A 25606-nucleotide genomic window follows, 5' to 3' on the forward strand; every position below is an offset into this window, starting at 1 on the left:
TTTATTTATAGGAATGTTTATTTTTGTATAAACTCTTAATAATATTCTTATATTAATTGTATCACTAGTTTAGCTGTAATATAGACTCTGTCGTAGCCAGCACGACCTTAGCTAAAAGGAATAAATTCTAATTCTATATTCGAGAAACAATTCGAAAGAAATGCACATTGTAGAGAAATATATTGCTTGGACCGTCATACGAGTTTGTAAGAGACTTACTATAGGCAAAATATAACAATACAAATTTATGCTGAGTTTCCACCAGGGATCAGTGCCGTAATTCGGGATGTATGTTGTATATTATGGATAAATTGAAGTTTTTTCATTAAAAATATGAAAACAAAATATGATCCAATTATTGTCGTTTATAATTTTGTTAATAGTGTTAAAATATGTTATTTATAATACCTACAAAACACTATTAATTCTACAAACTTACCTCCTTACGTGACATTGGTGGAAACGCAGCTTACAAGTAGAAGATAAAACTGAATGGTCCATTTTCATTAACTATTCGAGTAAGAAAAATATAACAATACACAAATAAGTCAATAGAAGACAGTAAACGTGTATTAAATTAAAGAATTTGAGTATAAGTATGAAATAGGACCATACCATACATATTTTGTCCATTGCCTTGTGTTTGAGTGTTTGTTTGAATGTCATATTCGACATTGAAGTAGATGTAAATTATATGTATTATGAACATGGCACTAGAAGTACACAACAACTACTTGCCCATTAAAATGAAATTTTAAACCATTGTTTTTTATTGTATGTGTATAAGTTTAGAACACATCAGGCAACAAACACTTACTTTTCCAAATACCACCATAATTTATAGAATATTGATCTAACAATATATTTGTAAATATAACAGTACAGTCGACTACACAAGAGCAGCATCACAAAATAGGTATTAAAACCACTGAAGTTAGCGACTGTACCAGTAACAACTAAGTTACACATTCCATACAACTTTAACATCTCATACACACAGCAGTATATTAAGTATTCTTAATTTAAAATAACTTTATAGGATTATAGTGTTACAATCAACCTTATTTACTTCGATTCGAACTTTATAGCGACTGGGCAGTGTATCAGCAGCAGAAGTCCGGCTTCTCAAAATAACCGTACGCAATCAAATTCAAAGAGTTCCTATTGTATCATTAGGGAACAAAATAGGTTTGACACCTAGTATAGCTAAAAACATAATTACCAATACCTACAAATCACTGTAAATCGGTATGAACGGACTTCTATAGCTATACCCAGTCGATATAAAGTGTCTCAGCGTGTTGTATAAGGTGTGTAACATGGTGTATCGTGTCTTGCGCGGAGTGTAGCTCACCACTCGTCGTCGGGCACTCCGCCGGGGTACTCGCCCGTGAGGCAGGCCGTGCAGTGGCCGCCGAGCCCATCGCTGGGCGTGGTCTTCATGTTGTAGTGTATCGCTGATACTAAGCCCTCCACGCTTAAGTATTCTAGACTGTCGGCACCTGGAGTTATAGATTGATGGTTAATACACGAGATTATTACATATGGAGTATTTTTTAATTTACTCGATCTTTCATGTTACCAAAGTGATACGGTGAAGTAATAGTGGGGCAATCCCGATAAATACGCGGGAGACCGTTGCATCATTTAAGTAACTATTGTAGTATAACGTCCTAGAAATGTCTAATTTCAAACGCATACTCGTGGTAGTTTTTATCTAGATGTTTTCGTAACAGCCTGTATAATTTGCTAATTAATTAAAACTGATTTTATAAAGGTGAAAGTTTATAAGTAGGTATGATACCTCTCACGCAGCTTAAACGTCTAAATACAACACTGATAAAGTTTGTTTAATATTGTGTGTGAACGTGATCAAAATCAAAACTAGTCGAACATGCGTTATAACTTACCGACGTGCTCAGCAAGTTTGAAGGAGTCCATCTTGTTGGCTATGAGCTCCTCCCGTGTGGGGATGTTGATGCCCATGTAACACGGGTACTTCAACGGAGGAGATGCTATCCTTATGTGTACCTAGACAGAAACAAATGGTTGGTGATTAGTTGACTTGCACACTCAGGGATTTCTTGTACAAGAAAGTGCAATAGGAATGAAATTTTTTTTTGGGAAGATTTTATTTTACTAAGGTTTATGTTTAAATCAAAATAAACAAAAATATTAGAAAAGAATTTCAAGTGCTGCTGAATTCAGTTCTTGCTATAACACTTTTTTTTAACTACTCCGCCACACCTGCCTTTCATTGCAACTCCTGTAAGCTAGGATCTACAATGAAACCAACGAAAACCACCGAAACACTTAAGCTTGGTGTGTCCCAGGGGAAACAATTAACTGCCTTGGATTCCGCAGAGAAATTCATGAGAAATAAAACAGCGGAGCAAAAAAAATGTTCCAATTCCCTCCATAGCAAGCGGGAGACAAGAGAAGAAATAGCTAGTTATTGACGTTTTGGCCAACCTCAGCGGCGCCGGCGTCCCGCAGCAGCTTGATGATGGGCCCGATGGTGTTCCCGCGCACGATGGAGTCGTCGATGAGCACGATGCGCTTCCCGCGCACGTTCTCCGAGAGCGCGCCGAACTTCTTGGCCACGCCCAGCTGCCGCAGCCGCGTGGACGGCTGGATGAACGTGCGGCCCACGTAGCGGTTCTTACACAGGACCTCCATGAACGGGATGCCAGACTGGAACAGGATGTACGTAATATTTAGTAATTGTATGGGTAATCGTGGGTGAAATGGTGAATGTGTTTTTTTTTCAACTGACTTAAAAAAGAGATTCTCAATTCACCGGTATTTAAATGTTTTTTGCCCAGAATTTTGTAATGGAAAGAACTCATTTTATTATTTTTTTTTTTTATTTAATATGAAGCAGCTGTCTTTCGTTCCAGTATTATGAAATTTGGCTCGTTACTTTCTACTTGAAGTTGATTGTAACATTTTTTTCTTTCTTCAAAACGATGATCTAAAATGGAATCTCAGCGACATTCCTAATATTTTGGTGATTTAGTTCGATTAGCGACCTTTTTGCCGCATTCTTCGTCAGCGTGTTGGTGTACTTCGAAACTGGTCTTGAGTCAACTTTTTAAAAATAATTAGGAACATAATGTATCAGTACCTGTCTGGCGTACCCATGCGCGGCGGCAGTCCCTGACTCTGGCACGGAGGACACGATGTCGGCGTCCACAGCGGACTCCCGCGCCAGCATGCGGCCGCACTGCATGCGGGCTGAGTACACCATCTGACCTGCGGGGGAGGATTGCGTCAGAGATTGGTACTCTAGCACTACAGCTAATGAATGCAGTAGTTCAATCATATACTTTGTTTGTATATAAAGGTATGCTGCATAAAATAAACACGAGATAAACTTTCGTAATTTAACACAATCATCATTTTAAATTACATATTGACCTTGTTCGAAACACAAGATCAAATAGTTCACAATAGATCAACTTTTCTTTTGAATGACATCAAATGACACAATTTTCATCGTTGTATCTCATAGCCAGGGACCGGACAACCCCACTTTAGAGTTAAGCCGTTTGACAGGGTAACCCGTACACGGGGTAACTCATATCGCAGTGTTACCTTTTGTTCGAGTTACAGCCTCGAAACCCAGCGAAATGGTTAACACCTTCATTATGGTAACCACGTGAAGGGGTTAACCCCTTCAATAACTTAACCCTTTGAAGTGGTTACCTTCACGAAAGGCTTTTATTCGTGTTACCCTGAATTACCCACTAAACTTGAGCTGCATACTTGCACCCTAGCGGCCCCTCATTGCTTTACTAAGACTACAGCTGATTTTCTTCTATCGCCGACGCGTCGCGCCGCGACTCGCGCCTCTCGGACAAACTACCTACGCGCGAAACGTCATATAGGTAACTAGCTGTTGCCCGCGACTTCGTCCGTCTGGTTAGAAGATATAAGTTAGGAATTTTTGAACGAAAGCCCTCGAAGATTAATATTTTTCCCCGTATTTGCCACATTTTCCATTAAATCTTCGCTCCTATTAGTTGCAGCGTAATTTGATATACCTAGCCTAAAACCTTCCTCGATTATTGGTCTATTGAACACAAAATGAGATCAAATTTTTTAGATGAAATTATTTATAATAATTTTAAAAAAATCGAATAGCCAGAATAGGTTTTTTTTTCATTTTTTGCATTTTCTGAGAAGATTTGACGGGTGAATTTTCGATTGAAAATTAGAGTGTTTTTTATATTAATTCAAAATAAGGTGAAAAAATAAATATTTTTAATCAAATAAATTACAGCGTATTTGGGACACAAAAAAGTAAGTTTTCACCAAATTTCGTTACAAAAATAAATTTTTGTAAAAGATAAAAATAAAAAACCACAATCTTGGTTTTTTAGATTTTTCACATAAATTTTGAGGTTATGTGAAAAAAATGTAAACACAAAAGTTTTAGATCTTTTTCTTTTAGAACTTTGCCATTTGACTTTTTTCGATACGAATTTTAGTTTTGCCGGAAATTGATAAAAACCGTTTTTTATTCTTCAAACGTCACTCCCACCCCCTTCCCGACCTCAGATCACCCGTAAATTATTTTTCCTTTCATTTTATAATATTCCCCTTCTTTTCTAATGGGTTTCATCCTACTATTTTTTAATTTGGTTTTAAAAATTATCGACCCTGGTCTACAAGTATAGACACGAAAAATATATATCACAACGTTTGAAAAGTGCGACAAGCAAAATTAAACTGTAAGATCATATCCACAATGATTTTTATTCCATGTTTACAAGTCGATCGGTAAATGCAACAATGGCGCCGCTGGGCGGTAATATGTCACGTGCGCTCGTGGTTAGACTATTTTCAAACTAATGTCTATGATAAAGAGTGCATATTGCATTGTCTTAGGTTGGAGTGGGTTACCCTGTTACAGTGTTACAGGGTAGTAAAGGGTAACCTGTTCGGAACAGGGTTCCAGTAATCCGTTCGAAGGTGTAACATATGTCATAGGGTTTTTTCTTGAAGCGCTTAAAAAAACCCCTTCAAAAACCCTTTCAATGAGTATCCGGCCGGTCCCTGCTCATAGCCCAAAACTATGCGGATGTTTGTCAATAAAATGAACAAGTAAACACGTAGTCATTTAAATGCATTCGGTTTAAAATACCGTCGGGCTATAAGTTTTGAGGTTTCGAATTGAGGCACTTTTTTCTGCGTCTTTGTATTGGACATAATATGTCTCTATTATCTAATCTAAAGAAAGTTCTTTTTTACCGCTTGACAGAATTCGTACTCTACACAATCAAGAGCATAAAAAATAAGACAGCATTATCCTAGTAGTATTTTCAAGTCATACCTTCAAAGATACTATCTGCCCTGGCGAAGTACACGTACTCGAAGATACAGAATGCCTGCTGCTTGTCTGCGGGCCGCTCCACCACGTCCACAGTGCGCACGCCGTGGCGGGACATCTCGATGATCTCGCCCGGGAGCACCTCGCGGACGTAACGCGCGCCTGCGGGTAACAGGAGGATGGTAAGAAATATTATAATTAGAGAATAGTGCACCTACAGTCAATATGAATGATGTGAACGTTTTAAAAAAGGGGCCTATTGAAAAAAAATCTTTTGAAAAAATGAAGCAAAAATATAAGTAAGAACAGACCTGGTGTTTTATTCTGATTTTTCTTTATGAAATATTGAATTATTCCAAAAAAAAAAAGAAACATTTTTTTTGCGGTTTGTTTAAAAATGCAGGATGTGTTAAAGTAAAATTTTGAAAACTGGCAATTGACTTCCGTGGTTCAGACAGTCAGAAAAAGTAAGTATTTTTAACGTACCTAAATAGTTAGTCAAATCGTTTACTTATATTGCTACACCGGTTAAATCTAAATTTAAAGAATGACTTACCAATAGAGAGAAAGCCGCATGACTCAGACGACACGACCCAACCCTCTGCTCTCTCATCTACGCCGTTTTTGGCGCAACCGTTCATTAAAACTGTAAATAAAAATTATATATAGCCACAAACAAATCGCAGACTCGGCTGAGGTTGTTATGACTCCAAAAACATTGCAATGATGTCGTTTCAAACACAATAATATTAAAAATAGTTAAATATTTCCACAAATGTATTTATGATACAATACCAGAACGGTAAATATGATGTCATGATAAATTATATTTCGTGATTTGATTATCCCAATGTTAATATCGAAATGACGGTTAAAGATGTATCTAGAAAAAAAAATGTGCTCACACGGCATTACAACATCTGAAAGCCTGGAGCTTGCCACTTATTTTTATTTTAAACCCACAGATAACGGGTATAACCACAAGGTATCGATTATAATCCATGCATATGATGATACCCATGATATCAATTAGTTAATAATTAAATGATAAATAATGAAATGTATCATGCATTACCCGCGGCATGCTGCGCTGAAGACTGTTTGTAGACATCTGGAAATGTTTAGTTACAAATTATATAATAAACATGTTCATAACACATACATACATACATAGAATGACCATAATAAACGCTAAGTCTCGTCGCGTTGGTAAGTCACGTGACTGATTCATTTTCGAGCATTTTCTACAAACTTTTAAGTTTGTAGAAATGTCACTCGGTCAGAGCTTTAGAGAAATTACATTTTGACAAACGTATGTATATATAAATGATGTCTTTAATGCTAAAGCTGCGACCGTCACGTCACGTTGCAGCTTGAGAAACGGAGATACGCCCTTGGAGTTATATACTGCTGGTTGCGGCTCTGATATTTCGATCCCCTGCATTTGCACCCCAAATGTGCAATTTGCACTAGCATCCCAAATGTTAGAACCACACGAATAATAATTAGTGATTGCCCTTTTAATTCGTTATAAATTGTATTTTACACCGAAGTGTTATATTTCTAATGACATACTTACGTTCATCCATACAGCAGCAATAAACAAAAAACGAATTAACATAAAGTTATTCAACATATAATAATAAATTCATCAAGTTTTGATGTTATAACCAAAACTTTTCTTAAATCTAAACCCCAATAATGGCAAATGCATTTCACGCATGCCTTTTTAATGGACATTAATTATAACATTAACACATATTAACAGTTATTATGACAACCCATTATTATATATTGTGAGTACTTACATGATGATCCTAAAGGTAAAATCTTTCCGAGACAAAGTGGTCTGTTGCCGTACGGGTCACGTACCGCGTAGATTTTGTCTTTCAACATAATTACCAGTGAATAACTTAGGGGCGCCAGTCTGTGTGCAAAGATACATCGATGAAGACTCACAGATAGACCTTGCTATATAATAATTTTATTGTATTCCACAATATCGGTTGTTAACTTGTTAAGTAGTATAATTGAAATAAACAGTTGATCCTGTCTGTCAGGGACAGACGAGTAAGATCTAAGACGGGTTATTTTTTCTTATTCAAGTCACATGTATAAAGACAACCGGCCTCAGGACAACTGGAAGACACAAACCCTTGTCCTACGTGGGGATTGAACCCGCGACACGTCGCGTATAGCTGGTTTAGCGTGGTAACCCCAACCTCTCGGCTTTCCGTGCATTAAGCCAACATTAACCGATGATGGTTTAACTGTAGTACTTTTGAACTTTTATTCAAATACACTGGGTATCATTAAGTTTTTGTCACAATATATTTGAATTTACCTCATAAGGTGGTTGATTCTTGCAGGCCAGTCGGGTCCATTAGTCTCGCCTTCCGGCGGGTTGAGGCAGAGCGCCTGCGTGATCAACTCGGAGTCAGAGTGCGTGGATAAACCCACTCCGCGTCCTAATACCTGGATGGTGAACGTGACTTTTAATTATGTATGAAGTACATTCAACAAAATACAAATTGTGTTAAACTTGTCGGGACTATCTCTAGCCCTCTCGGTAGTCACCCTGTTTGCCGACCTAGGTATCGCTGGAGTGATACAGTTGAGACGGGTAAAGTGGCGTTCTCTCGTGTAAGATGCCAAGATACATTGTGGGGTACAAAGTAGTAGTAGTAGTTAAACTTGACATGACATTGGAGATGATACGGTCATAAAATTGTCAAGTGCTAGCTAGACAAGTACAAGAGAAATGTTCTGTGAATTTTTATTATTTGTTGTTGTAGGTAATATCGCAGAAATCGTATCTCCGCTGCGCTTGAATAGAATAGAATATTCTTTATTGCACACCACACGCTGTTAGGTAATGGTATACAGCCTGTTTGGATGCCTTCCGAGTAACACTCTTCAACTATTGAAGTGAAATTTTGTGAGTAGGTATTATTTGTTTGTCCGTTATTTGTCCGCTTGCTACTACTAAACAACTGATCCAATTTTGGCCAAATTTTGTATAGCTGATAATTTCGGTTAACATATTGGCTAACCTAACCTTAACGTATATCTACAAAAATAGTGCAGTAGTAGTAATAATATATAAGAAATGCCCACCATCTTCCTGAGACTGCCACAGTTGACGAGTTCCCCGTTGTGTGCGACGGCGAGAGCGCCGTGAGCAGTGTGTACCACGAACGGTTGGCAGTTCACCTCCTCCGATGCAGCTGATGTCGAATACCTGAACAATAACGATGGCTTAAGAATAAATGCTGAAAAGCTTTGTATGATTCATTACAGAAGTTAAACCCAATAATTTATTCTTTAAGTTGACTGCAGGAAATCTGCCTGACGTCCCTGATATAAAAAAAATCGAGTGGATTCAATATGGTTAGCTGTGTTTTCAGACATTACGCCCATTGACAACCTATTCCCAAAAAGTCATGGTTCAACTGTTCGACTGACCCTTCGGTTACAGAAGCCCAAGAAACGTGGTATATGACGTAAGAAAAACGAGTAGTTATTTTTCTTAAAATTCCAGTTGAAGAACAACAAACCTAGTGTGTCCAATTCCGAGGTTTCCTTTAAGCTTCTTCATGGCTTCATCGTTAAATATATTGTTGATCAGTCCCATGCCTTTGTGAGAGTTGAAATGGCGAGCGTTCTTGCCCTCCGATGTGACAATACCGGCTGACTCTTGTCCTCTGGAAAGGGTAAATTTAAATTAACTGACAATTGTTGTGTTATGTTTTATTTTTCATTTAAAGGTTTAGTGTAATAATTAGTTAGTATCAGAAAACGGTAAAGTCATCAAACTTTTAGCGTTACTTGTTTTTAAATTGTTTATGCTAATACAACTTAGCTGGTACTCGTTTTTAAGATACCAGACCTATATCGGAGCAGGTTTAGCATAACTATCAGTAGTAACTGTTTGTTATTTACATAGAATGACAGAAATACCGGAGAAAGTTAAGCCATTAATTATTCTAGAACGTTAATGACACGTAGAGACACAAGTAGTCAATAGAAGTATTCACAAATAGACCGGTTTTCGAAAGAACTTTGGCCTCACTGATATTTGTGAAAATGATTTTTACTACCTTGACATAAAGGTGTTGTTTGAAGTATGTAATAGACACAATTTGAAGTAATAGACGCAATCTGGGGCCTACACCATCTTAAAGTTATTGCTGGTGTGGAAGATAGATGTCGCTCTACTCCGTGTATTGAGCTGTCACTCTTCGACACATAACATTATATCATTTAAGATATGGTGATACTTTCTGTCTAATTTATATGAATAAAATATTTCTTAGTAAATGATGCAACGCTTTAATCACACGTATTTATCCGGATTGCCCGACTAGTTTCGGAGTCAAACGGAGCCCGCAATCATGGGCTGACGCGGCGGGGAATCCGTTGTAACATTTTATAATGAAATCTCACAATAAGATTATTTCTTATTCTGATTATAGCCCTCTTTTTTGACCTGTTATAGTTATACTGTATCTTACCGATGCTGTAACGCGACAAGTCCTAAACAGATGACTTGAGGCACGTCGACCTGCGTCGGCCAATCGCCGGTACTGATAGCTCCGAACACACCACATTCGTGGGTCAGACCTGGAACAATTGTATACAATTATGTTACTATTTCATATACTTTATAAGGGTTGGGGGAACTTAGGTCATGGAAATAATCTTAAGGAAATAAGTTATTTCATCTTCCAGTCAACATGAAAAATGTTGTAGATCCTTTAATTTCCAAAAAACAACTTTTCCTAAGTATGTGGGTTTTTTATGAATAAAGTTATTCATAAAACACTTACAGTTATTCTGTGAGTGAAGATGTTGGAGACCACAAAGGCGCATTACGGAACTTGGGGTGACGATAAAAAAAAATCTGTCCACAGCTCTTGCTTGCGAACCGACTTCAAAAAATGCTTTACATGAGCAACAAATATGATATCATAGAGCATTTTAAAAGTCCCTTTCATTACTGACAAACTGAAGGACCTACCAAGCAATCTAAGGAAGACATAATTTACGCTTCAAACACGCCCCTCGAGTAGTGACATCGCTTATCTTATTATATCATTTACTTAAAGTTCGCAGAGTCTGCCCCGCGTATCTCTCCGAGCAATTCATAACCTTCAGTTAATATTGACCCAATTTATTCACGTTTAGACCGATAAAAATACAAGATATCGGCCTCATTGTGTTAAGTTTTATTACAAATATATGTAGGTTAGATGAATAGGTAGGCTCTGAAGATTTAGATTAAATCGAGGTTGGGTGAAATGTCAAAAGATAAATGAGTTTAAGAACAAGGAAGATTGATTTTTAAGGTTAATAGCGATGATGAAATTAAATGATTCCATTTACAAAATTAGGAAAAAATGAAGACAAATAATTAAATAAAATTCTTTAGTAACGGTTAAAGATAAACTGATTGTCGTCTAGAGTTGTTCGAAAAAGGATTGATCTAACGATTTCTAAAATACCATTACATTTTTTTATTTAGGATAGAGACTCATAAATTCACATAATTTTAATAATGACAGGAATACAACGACCACAATCACGATGTTTCAGCGTCTACATCGCACAAACGTCGACGATAGTTTGACGAAAGTCACCTATTAATCTTTAAATTAACATCTTTGACCCAATGGCAGATCATCGCTACAACCCGTGATCCCGAGGGACTACCACCATGTCTTAAAGCAACATTATTATAGTCTCGTAGAGACTTTGACAGAGACAGGTTCTCTGTTTAACACCCGCATCAATATAACTTTAAGTAAAAGGTAGGCTCTCTGAACGGAATACAACCAACATATCCCATCCCATCAGAATATTTTAGTATCTCGATCATACGTAACGTTTCATTATCACGTGATCATCATATTTCAGCCACCGCCACAGCTTCCATTGTAACACGTGGTCGTTATCAAAAGCACGCAGAACGTATGACATTCTGACCTTTTCAGTTTCATCAACAGATAATGGAATACGGCATAATTGATAATTGGTGATTGAGTTCCGAATTTATCTGCACGTGTTAATATTGGCTTCTTGCTACGTTGTAATTTGTGTTACGTAAGTTCTACCTAAAGCTAGGCCAAAGGTTATAAATGCGGACAACATCACCTACATTGTCCTGAACCCAAAATAAGTTGCTAAAGCACTTGTGTTATGGAATTCACCACAAACACCCGAGACAAAGTATAGAAATGTGAATTTTTGCATTGACCCGACCGGGGATCGGACCCGGGACCTCAGACCTAGCGACACCTTGAAACCGGTGTGTACGCAACTCGAGCGGAGGTCGTCTTATAATTAAGAAGACGCCTGAATATTTTTAGGTGTGGTAGCTTTTAAAGCGGACTTCGATAAAACACGAAACCAAAAAATAGCCAACCGCCATATAGGTATTTGACATCACTTGAAAGACTGTCGGAAACTTCTATTCAACTAAAATTTAAGAACGAAATTGTGTATTTGAAATATACAAGGCGTAACATTGAGAAGTAAAAACAATGCCGTAACATAGCAATTAATGGCACTAGGTCATTATAATCACATTATAGTTAAGATAGCAAGTATGAAATCAACAATAGGTAATAGGCGAATTGATACGCTATGTAAAATAAGTAGGCATTGTGCAATATAAAAAAAATAAAAGTTAGAGGAAGAGTATTTGGATATTTATGGATTTTCGTCAAAAAGGACTGAAGCGAAATAAAAATTTTGACGGCTGGATGTGGTCAGGCTGGCTCAGAGAGTACAGATTCATTTTGGACTATCGTAATGAAATACAATAAGAGTTATTATGATGTTTAGCGAGCAGGAGTCTATTTTTATTAAACGCGGCAAGGTAGTTTTGGAGGTTTCGTATCTAAAGACTAAAAACGACCACCTGTCACTAAGGCTTAGCTTTCTTCCAACCTCATGTAAGGTATCTGTCCCATGAACCGAGATGGCTAAAAAAAATCTCCAGATGATGATGCTTCAATATCAATAAATAATAATAATCGCGGTTAAACATCGCTGGTACCTTCGTACGTCTGATGAGGATCCATTTTTTTACAAAAAACATGTATTTCTTTGTAGTATTTGTACGGATCTTTTAGTGTCGCGTGTCTAACTTGAACTCAATTGATTTTTAAATTTCTAAAGAGCAACTATTTATATTTCGGGCCAGTTAGTACAAACATTTGGAGAGTTATGACACTCAACTTACACTTTAAATCAACAAAATAAATTGTACTATAATAATAATAATAAAATAAAAATGTATTGTATTTGCGTCTATACTAATTTTCACAATAGGTGATAAAGTACGCTTATCATCAAACGCAACGACCTGCTTTCAACGAAATAAACTTTACTACATATTGCTACTTAGACATTAACAAGAAAATTAAACAACAACAATGCTTTGTTTATGAGATCCTTCCGCATTTTGATTGTCAAAATGAATGTGTTCATTTGAATGTTTATGAGATTTCAAAACTATTCCAGGACTGCGGGTTTACTTTAGCATTTGAAGCTTTTTGAGGCCCAAAGCTTTGTTCCACAGGTAATGAAACTTACTAAGCATAAAACGTTGGATGAGAATTAGACGCGTTTAAAAGACATGAAGTTTTTTTTGATAACGAGTGTCTATCCATTTTGCCCTACTTACGCATATTCAATATAGTGTGTGTAGTCTGTTTATTATCCAATATAATCGATGATATTATAAATCTCGAGCACTTTAAAACGAGGAAACTTGAAGCAAAACAAGTAATATGGAGGCATAACATCATATCTTAAAGCATTATTATTATGGTCGAGGAAGCGTGACATCGCAATACAAGGAGTAGAGAGGCATCTCTCTAAAGGATCCTCAATAATATTACATTAAAACGTAGCAGTACCCCAAATAAAAGGAATATCAAATAAACGTAAATAAAAGTAACGAAATACATTTTAAAGGAATAGTGCTGATTTTCGTTGATAGAAAGGTATGGAAGAAGAAGACATGTTGCGCCGACCCCGAATAAAATAATTGGGATAAGGGCAGGGGAATGATGACGAGAGTTGAATTCCCAAACAATATACCAATGCTAAGTTTCGTGAAACAATATTTAAATTTTGAAGATTGATAGCTCATTCAAGGTCCTTGGTATTTGTAAAACAAATAAGTTTTTGCGACAATGGCCTTGGCAGGTACCGAATACGTAACGTTACATAATAATATTGTATCATTCTCTTATGTCAGACAGCTTGACTTTAACATATTATTTATACAGCAGATGTAGAACTGTTTTGTGCAAACTGAATTCCTGTAACTCTCCAGAGATTGGAACATGGTAGCCGTAAAATAAGTTATTTTTGAACGAAACCCAATTGAATTCTATGTTAATTTATGGCATCTTTTATCTGGTCATTGGATGCATTCATTTCAAAACGGATATAACAATTTGACATTTATTATAACTTCACATAAGTCAGAGAGACAAGAGTAAATTGCAATCTGCAGAGTTCCAAACTAAACATTGACCGGAAGTCAGTCTAAAATACATAATTGACATAAATAGGTAGTTATCTCATTTTGATTGACGGACCGCAACGACAAAGACGTAATCAATACTAGCCATACCAGGGCACAGTCTGGTCGCAACATCTGTATATTGCTAATACTCACATAACATATTTATCACCAGTTTTGATGAAGTGTACGAGGATCGTAAAAATAAAACATTTATAAAAGATTGAATGGCGTCTGGCATGAATGGCGCTAGGTTATGATCCGACACGTAGAGTATAAATTGGCGTCATAACGTGAAACCGTCAGATGCAATAAACATAGCAACAATGAAGATACATCACGCACAAAATCCTCAAGAGGATATGCATTTTCGAATGCTTTATACTTGTACTGTAACACAATTCTCAAATAAAAGTGCTCAATCAAAATCCGAAAAGGTATTTCAAGAGATTTTAGAAGAAAAATGGGAAATGAATATCAAGAAAATAATGAATAAGAAAAATAACGAGGAGGGCGCAATTACAGATGCAGAGCACATTGATCAAACAAGTGAAAATGCTTTAAGTGAAGAGCACATAGAAATAGTTGGTGAAGGGCAAATCGAAAGTGGTAAAGAAGATAGATTTAGTTTTGAAGGACTGGCTGTGCAAGGTACGGAAAGTGACGAAGGCATTGAAGGTAATAGTAATCAGGAAATAAAAAATATATTTGGAGAGCAGTTTCAGTCAGAACTAAACAGCCAGAACGATAATAACGAAATCGTTAGTACAGAAGAAAATATCACGATTACAAATGAAGCGCACATACCAAATTGTGAAGGAGACCTTCAACCAAACAGTGAATTTTGCAATGTCCAACAAAATACTGGAGGAGATATGTCTCAAAATACTGCAGTATGGGAAATGGATATAAAAAAAACAACGAACAAGAAACTTATTGACGAAAGTGGTATTGAACAAACCACTTTTGATAATGATGATAAAAGTGTAGAAAACAAAGAAATTGTTAGTGAAGTATCAAATGAATACAATAACGAAGATAGATTTGGTTCTGATGGACTGACGATGCCAGAAATAGAACGTGACGGAGGCGTTGAAGATAACCTAGAAGTAGAAAAAATATCTGAAGTGGGAAGTCAACCAAATAAGACTGATGCAACAATTAAAGATGTGTCTTTAGATCTACACACTCAACAAATAATTGACGAAATCGTTAGTAGTGAAGGGGAAATTGTGTCTGATAATGAAGCGCACAAAGAGAACAAGAACTATGAGAATTCAGAAGAAAGTACTTATGACCAAATCCAACAAAATGAAGTATATACCGCTGAAAACAGTCAGTACGAAAACAAAGATCAATTAAACAATCTAAGAGATAACGAAGAGTGTCTTGAGTGCGATGGGAATATTAAAGATTCATCAGAAGCAAATCCAAAACGAGGACACATTGAATCAAAATGTGCTTGTACCTGCAAAAACAAAAACAAGAGCAAGAACCAAGAATTTGTTATACAAACTACTGAAGAAGAGGAAGAAATCTGTAGGGAGGAGATTGAAGTATCGAACGAAGGGAATATAGAAAAGGCTGATAGCGAGAATAATAAAGATCTCACAGACGGACAAAAAAAACTTGAAACCGACAGTACCGAAATCAATGTCATCATGATTCAACAAAATAGCGAAAAGGGCAACTTACAAAATAGTTATCCGAATAAAGAAGAAATAATTGAAGAGTACAGTGAATTAAACCGGACAGAAAATATTCAAGCGGAAAATACAAACGAACCCGAACATAACCGTTATAAAAATACTCAACAAAATAAGCAACAAAGAAACGTTAAGAATTTCATAAAATTAAACTGGATTCAGGAAATTAAAAACAAAAACGAAAAGAAAATAAAAGACAGGCAACAACATAGTAAAGAAGCAAATAAGAACCAACAACGAATTGATGAAGTTATAAAAACAGATGATATTAACATAAATCAAAGCAAGCCGCAACAGAATTATGAACTGGAAAATGTAGACATGAGTTCACAGAGAGTGGTGAAGAAAGATGAAAACAAGGACGACTGGATCAGTCTACAAAATGATATAGTTGTATCAGAAATTCATGAAGATACTATTCAACCAGACAATGAAGGGAGTTTTGTCACAGAAAGTATTCCGAGACAGGACAAGGAACCTGAAGAAGACCTTGATTTATACAAAAAAGAAAGCAAAGATGACTGGATCAGTCTACAAAATGATAAAGTTGTATCAGAAACTAATGAAGATACTATTCAACCAAATAATGAAGGGAATTTTGTCACAGAAAGTATTCCGAGACAGGACAAGGAACCTGAAGAAGACCTTGATTTATACAAAAAAGAAAGCAAAGATGACTGGATCAGTCTACAAAATGATAAAGTTGTATCAGAAACTAATGAAGATACTATTCAACCAAATAATGAAGGGAATTTTGTCACAGAAAGTATTCCGAGACAGGACAAGGAACCTGAAGAAGACCTTGATTTATACAATAAGGAAAGCAAAGATGACTGGATCAGTCTACAAAATGATATAGTTGTATCAGAAACTAATGAAGATATTATTCAAGTGAACAACGATGGGAATTTTGTCACAGAAAATATTCAGAGACAGGATGAGGAACCGGAAGAAGACACTGATTTATATAATAAAGAAAGCAAGGAGGACTGGATCAATCTACAAAAGGATGTGGTTGTATCAGAAATTCAAGAAGATATTATTCAAGTGAACAACGGAGGGAACTTTGTCACAGAAAGTATAAAGAGGCAAGAAGAGAAACCTGAGGAAGACATTGATTTACATAATAAAGAAAGCAAGGAGGACTGGATCAGTCTACAAAAGGATGTGGTTATTTCAGGAATTGATGCAAGTACAAGTACACAAAGACAAAATGAGAAAGATAAAGAGGATATAAATAACCAAGTGAGTAAAGAAAGCAAGGACAGTTGGATCAAGTTACAAATGGATGTCGTTGTTAATGAAATTCAAGACGGTGATATTCAATTAAACGTTGAAGAAAACACTAAAGATAATCCTGACAACAGTATTAGAAAACATATAAAATTAAATAGTGCGAAGAAAGTGAAAAACAAAGACGATGACGATATGGACCGAAGTAATGAAGGGTATTTCGAATATCCAAATGACGATGAAATGCAAATTCTCCAAGATCAAATTATTAGCAGTGATAACATTGAGAAATATAGTAAAGAAAAGAAAGAAAACAACGGAGCAAATATATATGAAAAAGGTGAACATAATCCAGATACGGTAGTTGATGATGTAGGATTAGATACTGACACCAGTAATAATAGCCCCAAAGTTCAACAAAATAGTAAAAATAATATTACAATTGTTCATAACATGGACGAAGAAACAGTTGGAAACAATCACGAGTGGAATATTTCAGAACAAAAGAAACTAGACAAAATTACATTTAATAAAGATAATATTGTAGGAACAAATGTAGGGAATTGGCCACAAAATAAAAGCGATGATAAATTTAGGCAAGAAAATAGTCAATACTATATTGTAACTAATTTTACACAAGTTACTGGACAAAGCGGTAGACCGAATCCAAAGCAAATAAGTGAAAATCAACACCCACAATTCCAACCATGTAACAAAGGATTAAAAGAACACAATTGTAAAGAACATATTGAACTAAATAACGAATATACTGTCGAACAGATGATAGATCAAGTTAAAAAAGAGCTCGCTGAACCATATTATGAAGATATTAATGAACAAATAATTACACAGGTGATTGAAGAAAATAGCGTCAATCAGATCCCAAATATTGTACCAGAGGATAACAGAATAAGTGGAAACAACCTGGAACAAAATTATGAATGGAAAATTGAACAAAATACTGTACAAAATATTGGACAAACAGGTAAAGAGGAAATTCCCAGTAAAGACAGTAGTATTCACGAACTAGAAGGAAATATTGAATTATACAATGAATTGAAGAACAACGAAATTTCGAATGCAGAAAATATATCACCAACTAATAAAGACCAAGATGACGAGCTTAGGGAAGGACATAATGAATACTTCACTGAGAAAACAATTACACAAGTAAACGCTCAAAATAGTAGACCGCGACCTGAACCAATGGCTGAAGTCCCGACTCAGGCCCAACTAGAATCCAGTAGTAATAAAATATTTCCACAAAATAGTAAAGAACAACTCGAACTAAATCATGAATTTACTGTTGAACAAATGACTGAACCATACCACACAGGTGTGCACGAATTGATAAGTAAACAGGTGGTTGAAGAGATAGAAGCCAAGCCAATAGAGGAAGTCGTGGAAGCTCGTGATGTGCCAAACACTGAACAGGGGATTGATCCACTAAGTCAAGAGCAACGTGAACAAAATTATAAACAAAGTATACAATATATACAGCAAGCACGTAAAGATCACGATGAACTTCATAGAAATGAAGATGAAAATGATGAACAGAATGTTGAGACGAGATGTGAAGGCCTCGAATGTTCCAGAAAGAAAGTTAGTAAACCAAAGCAGAACATGGAAGGGAGTTATCAAAAATTCTTCGGGATCATCAGTAAGTTTTTTTTTTATTTATTTATTTATTTTTTCTACTGTAGTCGTCTAAAGTAACAAGAACTTAAAAATGACAATGACTTCCATTCAAGTAGCTATTGAATTTCCTCGAGAATCTGATTTACTACAAAATTACATCGTCTGTATCGTTAACTGCATATGGGCGAGCTCTAAACATACTTATTGTTTCGCCCGTGTCTGTTATAGCAGCAAAAAGAGCTTTAAAAGCATTTGCGTTAATTCAGGCTATTAGCTAACACCATATCAAATATCATCAAAATTGGTCCAGCTGCTATGCCAGAGTAATAAAATCTTTCGCAATTATATAAAAGGAGGTATGGACTATTTCTATAACATGTCCTTAGCTTTAAAGACGATTAAGCTTAATGTTTCGTCTCTTTCATGACGAGCGGATATTAAATCCGTACTCGTAGTAAGACTATAAATGAATAATATTACTCGTTTCCTGCTTTACATAATTAGGAGCTTGTAACTGCTTGTGTCGTTTTGTGTCAAAAAAAAAAAATATTTTGACAAGCGCAGATTATTAGGCTACTTTTATTCATCTTCTTTTGTTTTAGTCAGTAATTCTGACATTACCCTTTCAATCTCTCAAAGAAGCGAGTCCATTCTTTGAAACAAAAAATGGTATCAAAATTATAATAGCCTATAAACCCATTCTGAGATTCTTCAAAATATACACAAAGTCTTCATGAACATAGATCGAATCCTTACGGAGACGTTGTAAAAAAGGCACTTTGATACGAGATTACACTATGCACATTAGGATGAAACTAACCTGATTGTACGGCTCCCCTTCCGAATCTCTTGCTGTTCACTTTAACTTCGCCGTGACTTCTATCGCAGGATGACGATCCCTCCATTCCTAGGCGCTCCATGGCTGCCTGTGAATTATTTACACTTCCACAACTATCTTGACAGCTTGGTCCTTCTGGACCATTCATTTTTTACCTGTAAAGATTAAAAAATCTGCTTTAATATACCGTATACGACAGAATATACTGGTAATGCTGATTTGTAGTATGCTATTAAGGACAGTCAACACTTGAGTAAACTATAAATCTTGGAACAGCAATGACACAAATTAGTCAGCTCAGTGTGTTATTTGTATAAGGTTAAAGAAAAAAAACAAATAAGTCATATCCTTAAACTGCAATTCACTAATAAAGCATCATTAGGTTGTAACCCGATAATTATAAAAGGACCGGTCCTTTTAAATTGTACCAAAAGACCAAACCTCTATTTCTAAATAAGTTTATTAAATTCAAGTCACATTAAAGGCCTACCATAACGTGTTAGGAATTAAGTACCGTAAGACTAAGTACTGCCTATTATGGGACGATGGTAAGGTCAGCCTACTAGCTTTGCCGTATCAAAATAATTCGATATAAGCAATAAAGATTTCAAGAAAATAATGAAAGTGTTGGTTATTTTTGATTAAAATATTTACCAGTTACTCTGAAGTCTAGTATTAGAACTAAAGCTAAATATTTTTAAATAAAGCTTCGTATCAACCACCCAGCTAACACTTATTGTGTAATAGTCACTAACACGAAAATATAAACAAACACTAAGGTCACTAATTGCTCTGACCGCACAAAATCACACTGCGGCGACAAGGACCGTACTAACGATATTTCTTTAACACTTTACATTATAAATGAGACGAACGTGTATACAAACAAGTTTTAATACCCGATAGTAAAACAAAACATGGGCTAATTTTATATTCAACTAAATTATTACGATACCTAAAACTGGGAGTTGCTCTTAATTCCAAGTGACGTAAAGGGGATGTTTAAATAATATATTGACGTCATTTCAGTACTGGGACTTCGATAAACATTGTGTTGCTAACCCGATGACATTAGGAATGTTTTTGTTTTTTTTTTAATTTGCGCACTTCCCTCAAATATGTAGGTCATGATAGGGATAGAGAGTATATAAGTCGGGAATAAATTAGATTGAGTCGCATATTTACAGCCTCAGACAGTTTTAATGGACGGCCTCTCAATACGGTTTTGTATTCAGACGTCTGTTTAATTTAACATTGCTGAATAGTATTTGATTTGAAACCAGCTTCTTTTAGAATTCAAATAACACTTCGCCATATTAATACAAATACACTAATTAACAAATATGTCTAACGTAAATCACAGATTTCTATTTATTTAATGAATATAACTTACTGTTCAGGTAATCTTAAAGTAAACAAATCAAATACAACTGAAAGAAAACATCATCTAGAGAAGGTTCTAGTTCAGAACCCCTAGAACGTCAATATTTACGCTATTTTATTAGTTATTTACCTCACTTGTCAGAAAGAGGTCGAGAGAAGCAATAATAAAGCAATGGAAAGCGGACCTTTCTCATTTACAAGTTATTTATTGACATTTGAGACAGATCGATAAGGTATTGAACGATAGATAACGGACCGACCGCAGTTAGCAACCTGTTTCCCCAGGTAACACGAACGCCCACTAATTGCACATGCACCTAAAAGATTAGTTACAAGTAAACAAGTCACGCGAAAGCAAACACGAGATTTATTCCGATCACGCTCTTTTTGGGTCAATCAAGATAATATAACCATTGACCCGAAAAAGATCTATTTTGCGACAAACAAAAACATTAAACCTCCAGTTATCGGTTATCAAAAGAAACAAAATGATGAAACACAGTAGAAAGAAGTACGTACATAATAAAAACATGCTTTTCGCACGCAATTCGACGATCGTAACTCGTAATTTAGTATAAACACAGCAATTCTCCGGGAGTGTGTCGTCATTACAGAAGACGCTTGACTCGTAGGGGGTCAGTTATCTTGTGACTTGTACATTTCCACGAGGGGGAGCAATAAACAAGCGAACGATAAGATTATTGGAAATTAACACAACATTAATAATAATTATTGTAATGATGACAGTGCCTCACTATATTTAGTAGAGTCTGGTGCAATAAAAACAATGAACTGCAGTATTTTTGTTGCCTAGTACGTAATTGCGGTAATTTTAAATTTGGGTGATAAGTTGCACGCGACTTATTTATCACGTTACTTGAAGTGATATTTTTAGGTATGAGGTATTTTGATCGGTTGTTGATTATATGCAATTCCCCATTGGTATGTCCTTAACCTGCTTATACTAGGGTTTAGTAACCTCTCGAAACGGATTACAGTTATTTTTCGATCTATCATTTATTATTTTGTCGGTCAAAATATTTACCTTGCATTGCAATTAAATTCCGTCACAAGACCAATAAAAATTAACAAAATCACATCGAGCCGTATTGCCCAATCTAATATTTACCAATAAAGTCATTCAACAATTCCGAAGTAACAGGCTATGTCCAGATCAATCTAATATTGTCTAAGAGTAACTAGTGCAACAAGTAACTGTCTCTTGGTTACAAAACAGACGTAGGTGTCCGATTGTCAGGCACGTAGCAATCGACCCGCATAATGTAGACCGAAGATTGGAACTGATGAAGTAATCTTAGGTGAATAAGAACTAGGTTGAATAATGCCGGAACTCTACTGTCTTGTAAATTGCAAGTATAGCTATGTTAGTACGCATGTTAGGAAGAATATTTGTGATTGCCAAGGGAAAAAACACCGATATAATTTGCGACCCAAAGGACCATGACTTTTGGTCCTTTGTGAAGAGGTTATATTTTTCGTTTTACGATTTCATGAATTTATTTGTTGAAGATACATTTTCTTGCTCATGTCATTTTATAATTGCTTCCTACTTGATAGATTTTTTTTCGGCGTTCATATCGTTTCTTGAAAGTTATCAAATCGCGCTTATATAAAAAAAAATATTTTATTACGTGCTGACATAATGTATGTTTAAAAGCCAACTAAGGTCATACTATTTAATGAGGTCTGTGTAGGATTATCGAACACGGTTATCGATCAGACAATCGGTCTTGTGCATGGAAACGCAATCACGTGCGTAATTTTATATGTACCTACATTAAGCTATCCTCTCCACTTGGTACGATATTTAACTAAAGGTAAACGATCTTAATGTTTTTGTCAAACAAATACTCTACTGCATAACTTGTAATCTGGAAAATCTTATAGAACGCAATTATTTTTGAACGCAATTTTTATAAACCAAGTTTTTAAACAAAGATTGAAAAAGACACATAACTGTATTTCAAACAGGATAGAGGCAAATGTTTACTATAATAATTGACAAATGCAATTATGTCATAACGAGGAAATTCTACTCATATCTATAAAATTATACAAGCATTTTCACTTTAAAATATCAGGTTAAAGAAAACAGCAAAATTTTACCGAAAAAAATAACCACACTGGTCCTTTTACTCGAAAATTGCTAGCACTTATGTAACAAACTTTGACTGCACAATCAGATAAATAATAAGAAGGATGTTGAAATGATGTTTGCTTATAAAAAAATATTCCTTACAAATACGCGAGCAAATTCCAATGACGTACGTAAAGCGTATTTCGATTGCGTATCGAGATCATGCGACCTTATTTATTAATAAATTATTATACACGACATCAGCAAACTAGGGACTTGTTAGGCAGACAACAAAATTAGATAAAGTTTTATCACAAGTTTAGAAAAACAATCTTCTTTTAATGAGGCCAAATAACACTTAGTATTAACCAGATTGGCATATTAATTGAATAACAATTTGCAAGTTATTTTCTTTAATACTATGTTCCATGAACTTATGATAGCTAGGGCAAGCCAACTGGGCCAATAACACCACAGCTATTAACCATTGTTAATTATTAATTATATTCATGAAATAGAATTCTATGTATTTATAATAACTTTAATACTTTTTACTATTTTTCCAATACAGGAATTAGGAAAGATAATAGTTGAATAATCAGCTTACACAATCATTTGTAAATATCTACCCCAATTTTGTTAAAGCAACTTTGCGTTCTTATTAAAATCGATAAAAAATAATTTTGTTATTATTCCGCAATCCAGTTAGGATAAAAGTACTGAGTAGGCCAAAAACAGCACTCTGAACTTTCAAACATTTTCAGTACAGACTTTCAATAAGTCAATAAGATAAGAGCAACTTTTAAGTTGGCAGAGTAAATTATCAGGCTAAGTTATCCATATTAACTATCAAAGACGTTATTATAGGTTGATCACGTTTGTATTTATATTAAGTACTCAGGTGTTTGACAACACGTTTTTTGATAAAGTTTATAACCAGCGGTCACATCACACAGTAGTTGATAAAGAGGTTACATGCCGTTGGTCTCCTGATAGATTTTGACCACAGATGATAATGTTATATCTTAGTTTAATGATGCAATGTTTACTAAACTTTCAAAGAAGTACCTCAGTGACACCATATTGTTGCTATTGAGATAATTGTAACTTAAACTCATGTTTCTTACCTACCTAGAAAGAGTATTGGAGGAGGTAAAAAAATAATAAATAAAATGTTTGGATAGCCAGATGTATAATAAAACTTGTGCTATCTGTTAGACGAATTAAGTGGAAACAATTTGGTTGTAGCTCAAGTCTAAATTCTATTTATGAGATACGTAAATATTTGGCTTTTTTAAATTTAGTTTTGGCTGATAGATTATTTAAATACAGATCTGAAAGTCAAGTTTCAGAAACAAAAAATATCTCAAAATTTTCCTCAACATTAAAATGAAGAACAGAAAAAATCTGAATATTTTTGTTTATCTAGGTTCTTTTTCCTGGCTACAATGAATACGTAACTTGAAGTTGAATTAAAATCCGAGGCCATTCGACCTAACCTCGCGGTAAGACTACAGTATCCTTAATTGACCAACAATTGTAGCAAATTAGCCTTAGTACCACATGTGACATGAGCACTAAAATCAACAAGGAAATTACGTAAAAAAAAAAACAAGTCGTAAATTTTAACCATGTGGTACACTTAACATTCATGAATTAAACACAATAACCTGACCAAATTGTGAAGAGCATTACAAACAAACAAAAGTTCACAACTTCACTGAGTTTAACTTTGTCGCGTAATTATTTTAGCAACAGGTAAACGCGCACCTGACCTTCTTTAAATTATATTTAAGTTATATCAATAAAGTACTCACCTGGACGGATAACTTGACAGCTAAATACTTCTCAAAAAGTCACAATGTTTTTTTTAGTAATATATTAACAGCGGAGCGGCAACTTAGATGTTGTGAAAGACGTAATTTGTACGACCGTCTGTCTGTATTCATTCATTTGTTTGAATTAGTTAGTTGACGTTAAGTGTGCGACAGAGATACAAAATCAAAGAGGTCATTATGTACGTTCCAATTTTTGTAACATATTTACGTCATTACAGCTAAAGACTAATAAATAATAAACAAAGAGGTAGTTTCATAATATTTACGCGTAGTTACCATTCAATTCTATGATATACAAAATTAAAGATATTTTAATGAAGAATCTAGTGATATCACAAAGATAATTGTTTGCTTCGAGGCAATGGCAAAACGAGCAACTGTGCATGTTTTTCGTTTTGGAACGTAATTATAGTACCTTCACAAGTTTTAAACCATGTTGATACTTGCTTCAAAACTAGTCAAAAGATTATTAAACCAATACCTCTTAAGTTTTTAATACTTAATGTAAAAAATAACTTTCTTTTAAGTTGAACTCTCTGGCATTTCAAACAGAAATGAGACAACATGACACATAAAATCTTCCATACTTCGAGCTATAAAAGTGATGTTTATCTTATGTACAAGTATTGATAGATTCTTATTTCTGCCCTTACTTCTAAAGGTTTTAACAATTTGATGTGTACAAGAAGTCCTGAAATACAACATAATGACTGAATTTATTATTATTAGTATTTAAAGTATTAAAACTCTCGTGTGTATGAAATTGAACTCCTCCGAAACGGCTTGAGCAATTTTATGAAATTTTGTGTACATGTTCTGTAAGTCTGAAAGTCGTACAACATATTTTTTTCAAATTTTTACCTTTATTTTGTTTGTGTTAAACTTGGTTAGGTCAATATAAAAATATCAAATGTAATAGATAATATGAGGAAATGCCTACGTAACATTTATGCAGTAGTTTTTAAAATTATTGAGAGTTTTTGATAGCAATATTTTAA

The 25606-nt window shown here is 35.0% G+C and overlaps 2 protein-coding genes across 5 annotated transcripts; one reads left to right on the forward strand and one right to left on the reverse strand.

Moving 5' to 3' along the window:
• On the reverse strand, positions 1-24756 carry LOC113494579 (amidophosphoribosyltransferase-like). 4 transcript variants are annotated; one of them, XM_026872980.1, is made up of 14 exons: positions 24588-24756; positions 19272-19444; positions 9850-9958; positions 8893-9039; positions 8453-8576; positions 7680-7810; positions 7144-7262; positions 6411-6446; positions 5892-5981; positions 5339-5497; positions 3128-3255; positions 2473-2694; positions 1911-2031; positions 1-1502 (listed from the first exon to the last, which is right to left on the reverse strand). In XM_026872980.1, exons 2-14 carry the CDS (start codon positions 19435-19437, stop codon positions 1351-1353), a joined length of 1704 nt encoding a protein of 567 aa, XP_026728781.1. In that variant the 5' UTR covers positions 19438-19444; positions 24588-24756; the 3' UTR covers positions 1-1350. The 4 variants fall into 4 exon arrangements, with proteins under 4 accessions (XP_026728781.1, XP_026728784.1, XP_026728783.1 ...); XM_026872983.1 differs by lacking the exon at positions 24588-24756 and adding an exon at positions 21192-21792; XM_026872982.1 differs by lacking the exon at positions 24588-24756 and adding an exon at positions 19944-20023.
• LOC113494577 (midasin-like) lies at positions 13367-17699 on the forward strand. The gene is made up of 2 exons (XM_026872977.1): positions 13367-17153; positions 17666-17699. Exons 1-2 carry the CDS (start codon positions 14201-14203, stop codon positions 17671-17673), a joined length of 2961 nt encoding a protein of 986 aa, XP_026728778.1. The 5' UTR covers positions 13367-14200; the 3' UTR covers positions 17674-17699.
• Positions 24757-25606: the final 850 nt, after the last annotated feature.

Source organism: Trichoplusia ni, chromosome 5, assembly GCF_003590095.1.
Source record: "Trichoplusia ni isolate ovarian cell line Hi5 chromosome 5, tn1, whole genome shotgun sequence".
NCBI lineage: Eukaryota > Metazoa > Arthropoda > Insecta > Lepidoptera > Noctuidae > Trichoplusia > Trichoplusia ni.

Bases quoted from the DNA above. Each gene is read 5' to 3' on its own strand.
- LOC113494577 (XM_026872977.1), top strand. From the start codon at position 14,201: ATGAAGATACATCACGCACAAAATCCTCAAGAGGATATGCATTTTCGA.
- LOC113494579 (XM_026872980.1), bottom strand. From the start codon at position 19,437: ATGAATGGTCCAGAAGGACCAAGCTGTCAAGATAGTTGTGGAAGTGTA. The intron at 9,040-9,849 runs GTAAGATACAGT...TACCCTTTCCAG, and splicing joins CTTGTCGCGTTACAGCATCG to AGGACAAGAGTCAGCCGGTA. The intron at 3,256-5,338 runs GTATGACTTGAA...CCTCCCCCGCAG, and splicing joins GGCAGATAGTATCTTTGAAG to GTCAGATGGTGTACTCAGCC.